The 10,642-nt window shown below is 37.3% G+C and overlaps 2 protein-coding genes across 3 annotated transcripts; one reads left to right on the forward strand and one right to left on the reverse strand.

Annotated features, from left to right (window-relative positions):
* Positions 1-236: 236 nt before the first annotated feature.
* rnf135 (ring finger protein 135) lies at positions 237-4,558 on the reverse strand. The gene is made up of 5 exons (XM_084128064.1): positions 4,156-4,558; positions 3,655-3,750; positions 3,416-3,556; positions 1,484-1,589; positions 237-1,381 (listed from the first exon to the last, which is right to left on the reverse strand). The coding sequence occupies exons 1-5, from the start codon at positions 4,489-4,491 to the stop codon at positions 846-848; spliced, it is 1,215 nt and encodes a 404-aa protein (XP_083984190.1). The 5' UTR covers positions 4,492-4,558; the 3' UTR covers positions 237-845.
* A 21-nt stretch (positions 4,559-4,579) lies between these two features.
* Positions 4,580-8,147, forward strand: tefm (transcription elongation factor, mitochondrial). Of its 2 annotated transcripts, none has more exons than XM_084128068.1 (4): positions 4,580-4,700; positions 5,139-5,608; positions 5,695-5,844; positions 7,357-8,147. In XM_084128068.1, the coding sequence occupies exons 1-4, from the start codon at positions 4,658-4,660 to the stop codon at positions 7,780-7,782; spliced, it is 1,089 nt and encodes a 362-aa protein (XP_083984194.1). In that variant the 5' UTR covers positions 4,580-4,657; the 3' UTR covers positions 7,783-8,147. The 2 variants fall into 2 exon arrangements, with proteins under 2 accessions (XP_083984194.1, XP_083984195.1); XM_084128069.1 differs by having other exon boundaries at positions 4,589-4,700; positions 5,170-5,608.
* Positions 8,148-10,642: the final 2,495 nt, after the last annotated feature.

The following is a 10,642-nucleotide window of genomic DNA, read 5'->3' on the forward strand; positions in this document are numbered from 1 at the left end:
TTTCAGGATCTAGGATGACACTATAGTTACTATGCAGAAGCTTCCCCTCAGCTTCCTTTACAAAAAAATCTGATAAACGTACCAATATGACAAATAAAAAGAACAGAAATAACCAGGAAAGCACCAGAATGTTGTTGAGGGGTTGTTTTAGGGGTTTTGAGTAGAGCTGATTGAAGCTTGCTTGCTTATGTATTTAAGTGTGTATGTATGTATATGTAGCAACCTATTTATTTATTTTCAGGTCACCTTTATTTATTTAACACTTTATACAATACAGATTGTTTCAAAGCATCTTTACAATGATAAAGAGAAAATTATTCAATGATGAAAACAAAGTTAATTTCGGCTGTACAGCACCTCTAAAAGAAAATAGTGTCATTGTTCAACTGAAGTCAGTTCAGTGTTGATTCAGTTCCGTTATAAATATCATCAATTATTAAATGAGTTAATTTTATCTATAAAGCAGTTCTGCAGAAAACAGTGATGTCCAGCTCAGTTCAGTTTTCATCCAATAGTGTCAATGCAGTCAAATCACATTGTTGAACAGTAAATGTCCCCAACATTCATCCATTTATTTATTTTAATCAGGTTTAAGCTTGTTTATTTATTTATTTATTTTTAATCAGGGACGATGGAAGAGAAATGAAGCTGGCTGAACAAGGCAAAAAAGGGCATTATTTAGTCCTAGAATATTTATGGTTGTGTAGCTAAGCGGTTAAAACCCAGAAACCAAATGAGATTACACAGGTATGTAATGAAAAAAGATAAATACAATTCAAGATTCATTTTTTATATATAAAGGATATATAAATAGGATACTCTGTAAGCAAAATGGAGTGTACAAGCTATTGTAAAGGAAATGTTAAAGCATTTTGACATTTCGACAACCCATAAAGCCAGAAGACAGGTCTGAGAGGGCCAGTGAAATTAATGTGGAAACTGTGTAATTCAAGCAGGCTATCATCCAGACTATGAAAGCACAGCTGTCCTTTTGCCATGTCCAGAATAACTCTGATCCCGTTAGGGACACTATGCTTAACAGGGGTCTTTATATTATTGTGACAAGCACTCAGTTGCCCACAGCTCCACTCCAAACACCAAGATGAGGAAGTTCTTCCCAAAATCTCATTACGCATCAGAGTGGGATACGCCACCCCAACAGCCCATCCAGTGCTACGTGTGGTGTCCACGTCCCAGTAAAACCACCCTTCTGTGAATTCCTGCATCGCCATCCACTGACAGGCATCAAAGCGCCCATGTGAAGTTCTAACTTGGTGCCCTGGTTGTGTTGCCATTGTACGGCTCTCTGTATGAAAAACCAGCCTTCGGTTTCCCAGCTGGGGAGAGAAGGAAAGCTCAACAAACTTTGCATGAAGAGCAGCTGGGAGAGAGGGAGAGACATTTAAGTGAGAACATGAGTATCACCAAGACACATTTTTTAGTCAAACATGCATGAAAATCACTGTTAGCATAAAAATATTACCCTCAGCACCGTCACTGTTATTATGCAGTGCTCCTGCACTGAGAGTTAGATCAGCATCTTCAGACAGATAGACTGGATCCTCTTCTACAAACTCCTGAGAACTTTCCTGAGAGAGATTAGATTTTTGACAATCAGCTTCTTTCCACATCAAATTTAACAAGATCCCTAAATCACTAGCCAGTACAAGTACTTGCTGGGCTGATGTAATTTGATGAAAATACTTTGATTTCAAAAATTCTCTTGTAAAAACATAATGGGTCTCATTCACATGCGTGCACACAGAATTCATCATGAATAATCCATACATTTGTACATTCACTACCATTTATGAGTTTGGGTGAGTAAGAAGTTTTTGAAACAAGTCTCTTATGCTCAACCAGGCTGCATTTATTTGATAAAAAATAAAGTAAAAACAGTTATATTACTGAAATATTATTACAATTTAAAATCAATGTTTTTCTATTTGAATATATTTTAGTTTGTTTATATACTAATATATTTTATTAGTATATAACCCCCCGAGACACTACGAGACAAACTATAAAGCAAAATAGTCTTTATTCAAGATTCTTAACACTCTGGAGCAATCAGGGAGAACGTAGGAAACTAGCAAACCACATAAACATAAACGTCAACGAACAATGAAAAGAAAACAAAAAAGAACTCAAGGCTTAAATACACACAGATGTAATTAACATAACAAGAAACATGTGCGTAACTCAATCTGAAACCATGGAGACAAACAAGCAAAGGTAACACAGGCAAACAGGAACAGAACAGAGCCAAACTAAAACAATGAAATAAATTGTTACACCGGTGTAAACTCTAAAAATAGATCTATCCAAAACGAATGTTTAATGGAAAACATTATAGGCTATATAGCCATTATAGCCGATGTAGGCTGTAGATTCAATAAATAATAAGCATGTTCATGCATACGCATTCATGATAATGAATGATAAGCTTTTCCTCCATTGACATCCATTAAAAAAAAAACTGCATCTGGTCTCCTCCCTGCCTGCATAAAGGGGTTTTCTTTTTTTTCTTTTTTTTGCTAACCTTGGAGGCTTGCCTTAAAGCTAATTTGTCCAAAATCTCAAATATGTGTGTAAGATAAAAGAAACATCAAAAATGTGCAGTATTGGGGGTACATAAACAGTTTTTTTGTGTGTGTGTTACACACTTGGCTTTTCTCAAAGATTTACTCGAAAATCAAAGTATCTATGATATCAAAATGTAGCTTTTGCACCCTGAAGTTTTGAGAAAACAATTAATTACACTTGTATAGAATTATTTGTGAATTATTAGTGAATGAGACCCAATAGGTTGTTGCTTTAAAGGTGCTGTAAGTGATATTAATGGAATGGCTGTGGCTGCCATCACATAATCCAGTAGATGCTGCACGCTGGTTGAGGAGAGACCCCTGATCCCATTGTAAAGCACTTTGAGTATACAATAGTATCTAAAACCAGAAGCACTATATGATTCATTAATTTGTTCATTCATTCAATGGTATGATGAAAGTTACTTTTGAAAGTTTTAATTATTTGAGATGTGCCAATCTGTCAACAACAGCTTAAATACATCTTAAAAATGAATGCAAAAGAAGGAAGATGTATGTGAATATAGGTAAAGCTTTTGATGAAGGGAGCTGAGATCCACAAAGTACATGCCGATCTTGCTTTGCGGGATGTAGAAAAGGGGCTGTGACTTTTCTAGAGTCGTAGAAGCTCTACGCCTACGGCTAACATCGCAAACAACACCTTTAATAATTATTTACATTTATTTAAATGTTATGTAGCGTTTTCCCACATGGTACACATACATACAAACATAATGTTCTTTGTGGGCCATCCTCAGAGTCCTCATGTAAAGCGCAAACTTATTGTTACAGTTACAATGGCATATCTTAAGATACCAAAGATGCTGTACCTCTGTACTGTACTGAGAAGGTTGTTCCTGATGATCCCCTGATGCCAGACTAGAACTTCTGTCAGCATAACTTGAAGCATCACTGTCAACAGATGAACTGGAAACATCCATCGGAACAGCCGAGGAATCATAAAACCCATCCTGAGTCATACAAAATTAATTCATTATTTCTTAAGATTCATTTTTCAAATAGTACATGTGCAAATTTGAAAGTAGGCTACTAAGATGCTACACATTACCTCACAAGCCTGATTTGAGTTTAGTTCAGCTGAAAGTGAATCCTCTGTCTTTTTTATCTCAGTATTTAACCAATCCAGGTGTTTCATTAAACTATCCTATAGAGAAAGCAGTTGAAGTAAAAGTTAGAATCGATCAAATTTAGCACACCAGATACACTTGCCCTGAGGGGTGTGTGTGTGCATGAGTGTGAGCAACATAAGTTCTTTGTTAATGGCCAATAACACAAATAACCCAATAATGTTTTGTTTTTTTCTTCAACCAGGAATTTAAGTTAAAATCAAATAGTTTCCTACTGAAAAGTGCCTGCTTAAACCAGCCTATATGCTGGTTTCCTGGGTTAAGATTTTCTTCCAGCCAGGCCAGGTGAAAAGTGCCCAAAACCAGGCAACAGGCCAGCCATGTTATACCGCTTTACCACTATATTTAATATTATATTATTTCATTGTACTGTTTGATAAGATAAAACTATGAACTTGATCAAATTAAGACCATGAACTTGCCACTTTTGTGGTTCTCCCAGCGTGTTGAGGTTTATAGTCTTGATCTGTTTCTGTCAGAATCTGCTCCCACCTCTCGCGACCACCAAGCTCCTGTAATTCCAGTATGTCACACAGAGTAAAGTTAATTTCTGGTTTACTACTGCTTATATCTCTCCGGCACTGTGGGCAATCTCTCTTTGCGCCGCTAACGTTACGTGACCAATATTCATTGATGCATTTCAGACAATGGTTATGCCCACAAACTAGTGTAACTGGCTTTGTGAAAATATTAAAACATATCAGACATTTAAGATTATTCGCGACGAACTTCACAATATCCTCATATGATGCCGACATCTTGCCAACAATTTTCTTTGGAATCGAAACTGAAACTTTTTCTAGGCAAAAGAGTTCATTCGTAGTCGGAACCAAAATCACACGTGCCATGTTTCCTCACGAACCCTTAACGTCGGACCTCTAAGGGCACATATGTAATATAAACACTTAGCTGTGGTGATCAAACATGTGGGTCGCGAAACGCCTTCTGTCCTCTATCGTCCTCAAAGGTAATAATAACACATGTAAAGACATTAGGTATGAAATTCAATAAGACCTAGACATTGTGATGCTAATCACAAGGACTATAAAGTAGTATCATCACATATATTTTTGGATTATCAGTTGCACTCATTTAATTTGAAGTGTAGAGTTATATACATCGTTAAGTATTTTACTTGAATTTATTTGTATTTGTTGAATACATGTTTCAGTTGGGGCTTACAATACAATTACTAATTCAGAAAATATTGATTTAACTACTGATGCGTTTCAGAACACAAAAACTTGCACGGAATTGAACTGGTTATAATGACACAATATCCTTCTGTAGAGTTGCCTTATAGCTGAAATTGAAGTCCCGAAATAAATGATGAACTTTGCAGCAGTGTCTTTGTGATTTCCTGTTTGATTGATTATTTTCTGACTAAACCATTCATTGATTGCAGGGCATTACAGTCTGTTATGTCGTCCTCCTAGCCACTTACCTGAATATGAGCTCAGATTCTTGCACTGCACCTTTTGCAGAAGAAGCAGAATAATGGTGTCAGGGTTCGACACCCTCAATGCATCCATTTCCTCTGAATTGTGCCAAGAAAACGACAAACCCCTGGACTCATGTTATACGACAGAGCAGTGTGCTGTCATCCTCCATCGCCTCAATACAGCCACAGAGTCAGAACTGGCACAGGTCAAACTGCTGCGAGGACGGAAAGCTGTCAACATCATCGATTACAGAACCAGACATGGACCATTCAACAGTCTGGAGAGTGTCATTAATGTACCCTTACTGAAACACAAGAGTGCTGTCATAGTCTTTGACTCTATCCTCAAACCAGCTGAGAGGAAGGAGAGAAAAAAGGGAAAAGTCCATCTGGCTAAATTTATAAGACCTGAGGTTGACCGAGCTTTCTTGGAGGTGAGGCAGTTTTTCTAAATCAATATATTTAATAGCTTTTGTGAAGAAGAATTTTGTGCTATCTTTTGTTCTTGAATGTCTTGCAGGATGCAAGCTCTATCGTGTCCATTGTTTGTGGCACTAATAAAATTGCATGGACACACATGGATCGGGCGAAAACTGTCTTAGACTGGCAGCAAGCAGAGTGCAAGAGCTTTATGAAAGGAACGTACATGGCATCAGATTATTTGAACGATGTAAGTTTCTAAATTTTGTTTTTTGTTCATTTATTTGAGATTTAACAGTATTGAGGTTTAATATTAATATTAAAATGTTTGCATATTCTTTTGAGAAGGTAAACCAGCAACCCTTGTGGATTGAAGAAAATGTAGGGTTCTAGGGACTACGTTATATGCATCGATTGTTGATTGGATGGAGGCAGATTTGAATGCATAGCTTGCAGTTGATAGTAAGAAGGGGGCGGGGTTTATCCGGATGAAATGATTGGAGAAATAATTGGAGATGTCTGTCCTTTACCTGGAAGATGCAGTTGGATCATTTTTTTTTTTTTTTTTACAAATTACTAAGTCAACAAATGAATAAAAAAAATTAAATGCATGCATGGATAAATAGTTTACAATAAGATAGAACTGCACGATTAATTGTTAAAAGATCACAATCTCGATTCAAACACCCTCTTAAATGATCATGATTCGTCTATATCTATTAAACCTTTGACTAGTACGATCACAGCAAACATTCAGATCTGTGTTGCCGTCATGAACAGTATAGGTATTTTCAACCACACAGTATCATTATGTGTCACATTACTGGGATAAAAGTTTATAATTTGGATATAAACACTGATGTCTACGCTTGCGATCAAAATAGAGTAAATCACCTTTTGAAAGTAACTTGATGCTTTAAAGAAAGATTGTATCAATTACATCGCTACACCAGTTTGTGGCGACAATCGACTGTTGAAAACATGTATTTCTCATTGAATCATTTGAATTGAAAATGAATTTGTGATACAATATGCTGGAATATGGTGGAGGAGTTGTAGCTGGCATTATGTCGGAGGGATTGTCTAGTTGTTGAGGTCTTTGCTGAGGATCTGTGCTGAGGGCTGTCTTGTCAATGAGGTCTCTTGGGCTCAACTAGTTGTTGTGTTCTTTGCTGACATTCATGGCTGAGTTGTGGTTATCTCAGGGTGCAGGACCACAATCTGGTCTTGATACAGACCGGATTCTTTTGACTGTGGTAACCTCGGGATAAGGATGAAAATGAAAGACTAATATTAGTGTAGAAGATACCATTCCTCTTATGATGTAACAAGTACATTGGAGGTTATTGGAAGTATTTCTGATTCAGGTTGACCTAATTCATGCAGACTAACAATTTGAATTATAAAAATGTGATGCTAATGTTATTTGTATGCTAGGTTAAGTAAGTATGCTTATTTGAAAGAATTCAGCTGTGTTTGTACATAATGTACAATGAAGGTCATTTGGCGTCCAAAATGGGCAATTTTAACTTAAACTTTTATTTTATTAATTAAAAAAAGAAATGGTATGTTCCTCACTGGGCCTGACAGAATACAACTCAAATCATTTGTCTGCCAAAACATGTCGGTTTAAGTTCTTCTGTCAACAAGAGTTGCTGGTTTAAATTCTGTATAGTACTTACTTTCATGCACATTATTTGATCATAGTTTTGCACTGGAATAACCACTTTGAATTACAGTGTATTTTCTTTGTCAACCCCAGATCTCTACTGTTCTTTCAAGCTTTCCTGCTGCTGACTTTTTTGTGGTGGAGAAGCCAAGCATCTCTCCCCAGAATACTTCACTTTATCCAGTCATGGTCCATCTCCGGACAGTAGAGGCCATGCTATTTGCTTTACTCACTTCAGCGAGGGAACCGGGAAGCCCTCCCAAAGTCCTTAACATGTTGCGCACAGCCATTGGCCGCCATTTCGACCTAATAGTGGGAGATTGTCGGACAAGTGGAGCTGAGACAGTGAGGAAAATGATGACGGAGTCGGTGATGAAGCGAGACCCACGTGTTCTTTTCCCTCACGACTTGGTGTTAAAGCACAGGAACTCCTTTCAGATGAGCAGTAGGAATAGAGGGGAGGAGCTGTGTGATGCTCTTTTGCAAGCTGTTGCGTTTTTCGAACTCCTGCAGGAATAAATCGCTAATAGATGACTGTCTTATTTATTGGACTTAATTAGCTGAGTGATTAAGCAAGTCTCTTGAACATGACAAAGGATTTAATTAAGTACTTTTGTTTCCCCAACTTTTTAACTGGACCAGGAGAAGTCTTGTAAATGTAAATGCAACACTCGGGTGGTCATTGCTCCACCTCTATATCCACTAAGAGGGCCTTGGCCTGAGTTAAAGCCCAAGGCTTGTAATCATAATGATGTCGGTTTAATCCAGACAAAGAATGAGCTGAGCTCTTGAGCAAGGCACTAAACCCCAGGTTGCTGCTGTAGGGGGAATGTGTACTGTACTGTGGAAAAGTTGTTTTGGGATTAAATAATGTATTAAAAAGAGTCAAGGTGGTTTGTTGTCATTTTTCACATGAGAATTAATCAAAATATAGTGTCCCCTGAGCCAGTGTGGAAACATTTAAGAGCTCAGAGCCTTTTCAAGCCCAACACATGATGATTAGACAAGGCATACGTTTTGTAGAAGCAGGTTATTTTTTTATAGTTTCTTATGCTCACCAATGCATACATTAAAAACAGTGGATACTGTGAAACATTAAAATTTAAAATATTTGAATATTTAAGATGGCAAGGTAACATTTCTTAATAAAATTAAAAAGGTTATGCTTTTTAATATTTTTATGGAAACTTTTTCTTTCAGGATTTTTTGATGAATAGAAAGTTCAAATGAGCAGTATTCATTTTTTGAAGTAGAATTTTTTGTAACAATGTAAAAGTCTTTACCGTCACTTTCGATTAATTTAATGCTTCCTTGTTGAATAAAAACTGACCACAAGCTTTTGAATGGTAGTGTAAACATACATAGTGGCCACAAATAAAAATGGACAAATGTATTGTATCTATTAAATCTGTTAAATGTAATATATATATATATATATATATATATAATACAAAATATCAAAACACAATGTTTCAAATATGAAGCAAGATTGTTGGACACATAAAATTTTGTGCAAAATGGTTATAGTTAATTTGATTAACTACAACAGTGGTTATTCTGCTGAAACGCTTGTGTGGATTTAAGGGGAACTGACTATACATTCACAAATAACCTTGAGACCAGTTGGTTAAATATAAAGAAGTTGCCTCAAAACTAGTTATTTCTGAGAAAAGCTCTTTGTTTTGGATTATTTGTTTGCATATGGCACTTGTTTAATGTTGAAATGAAATTCAGACATTTTTAAATGTGACTTACTAGTGTCCAAATAATTTACTGTATGTAATATGAATGGTACTGATGTGCATAATGACAGCCATTATGTTCATTTGAGTGAAAATTCCCCACTGCTAATTAGTAAAATCATTGTTTTAAAGTTTTTTTATATACATGTATGTATATATATATATATATACAGTGAGGAAAATAAGTATTTGAACACCCTGCTATTTTGCAAGTTCTCCCACTTGGAAATCATGGAGGGGTCTGAAATTGTCATCGTAGGTGCATGTCCACTGTGAGAGACATAATCAAAAAAAAAAAAAAATCCAGAAATCACAATGTATGATTTTTTAACTATTTATTTGTATGATACAGCTGCAAATAAGTATTTGAACACCTGTCTATCAGCTATAATTCTGACCCTCAAAGACCTGTTAGTCTGCCTTTAAAATGTCCACCTCCACTCCATTTATTATCCTAAATTAGATGCACCTGTTTGAGGTCGTTAGCTGCATAAAGACACCTGTCCACCCCATACAATCAGTAAGAATCCAACTACTAACATGGCCAAGACCAAAAGAGCTGTCTAAAGACACTAGAGACAAAACTGTACACCTCCACAAGGCTGGAAAGGGCTACGGGGAAATTGCCAAGCAGCTTGGTGAAAAAAGGTCCACTGTTGGAGCAATCATTAGAAAATGGAAGAAGCTAAACATGACTGTCAATCTCCCTCGGACTGGGGCTCCATGCAAGATCTCACCTCGTGGGGTCTCAATGATCCTAAGAAAGGTGAGAAATCAGGCCAGAACTACACGGGAGGAGCTGGTCAATGACCTGAAAAGAACTGGGACCACCGTTTCCAAGGTTACTGTTGGTAATACACTAAGACGTCATGGTTTGAAATCATGCATGGCACGGAAGGTTCCCCTGCTTAAACCAGCACATGTCAAGGCCCGTCTTAAGTTTGCCAATGACCATTTGGATGATCCAGAGGAGTCATGGGAGAAAGTCATGTGGTCAGATGAGACCAAAATAGAACTTTTTGGTCATAATTCCACTAAACGTGTTTGGAGGAAGAAGAATGAGTACCATCCCAAGAACACCATCCCTACTGTGAAGCATGGGGGTGGGTAGCATCATGCTTTGGGGGTGTTTTTCTGCACATGGGACAGGGCGACTGCACTGTATTAAGGAGAGGATGACCGGGGCCATGTATTGCGAGATTTTGGGGAACAACCTCCTTCCCTCAGTTAGAGCACTGAAGATGGATCGAGGCTGGGTCTTCCAACATGACAATGACCCGAAGCACACAGCCAGGATAACCAAGGAGTGGCTCTGTAAGAAGCATATCAAGGTTCTGGCGTGGCCTAGCCAGTCTCCAGACCTAAACCCAATAGAGAATCTTTGGAGGGAGCTCAAACTCCATGTTTCTCAGCGACAGCCCAGAAACCTGACTGATCTAGAGAAGATCTGTGTGGAGGAGTGGGCTAAAATCCCTCCTGCAGTGTGCGCAAACCTGGTGAAAAACTACAGGAAACGTTTGACCTCTGTAATTGCAAACAAAGGCTACTGTACCAAATATTAACATTGATTTTCTCAGGTGTTCAAATACTTATTTGCAGCTGTATCATACAAATAAATAGTTAAGAAAATCATACAT

The sequence above is a fragment of the Abramis brama genome (genome assembly GCF_963993115.1).
Source record: "Abramis brama genome assembly, chromosome: 11".
In the NCBI taxonomy this organism is placed as follows: Eukaryota; Metazoa; Chordata; class Actinopteri; order Cypriniformes; family Leuciscidae; genus Abramis; species Abramis brama.

Coding starts and splice junctions, on each gene's coding strand:
- rnf135 (XM_084128064.1), bottom strand. CDS start 4,491: ATGTCGGCATCATATGAGGATATTGTGAAGTTCGTCGCGAATAATCTT. Junction 3,557..3,654: donor ACTCAAATCAGGCTTGTGAG/GTAATGTGTAGC, acceptor TGTATGACTCAG/GATGGGTTTTATGATTCCTC. Junction 1,590..3,415: donor CTTCTCAGTACAGTACAGAG/GTACAGCATCTT, acceptor AATCTCTCTCAG/GAAAGTTCTCAGGAGTTTGT.
- tefm (XM_084128068.1), top strand. CDS start 4,658: ATGTGGGTCGCGAAACGCCTTCTGTCCTCTATCGTCCTCAAAG. Junction 4,701..5,138: donor GTCCTCTATCGTCCTCAAAG/GTAATAATAACA, acceptor CATTGATTGCAG/GGCATTACAGTCTGTTATGT. Junction 5,609..5,694: donor TTGACCGAGCTTTCTTGGAG/GTGAGGCAGTTT, acceptor AATGTCTTGCAG/GATGCAAGCTCTATCGTGTC.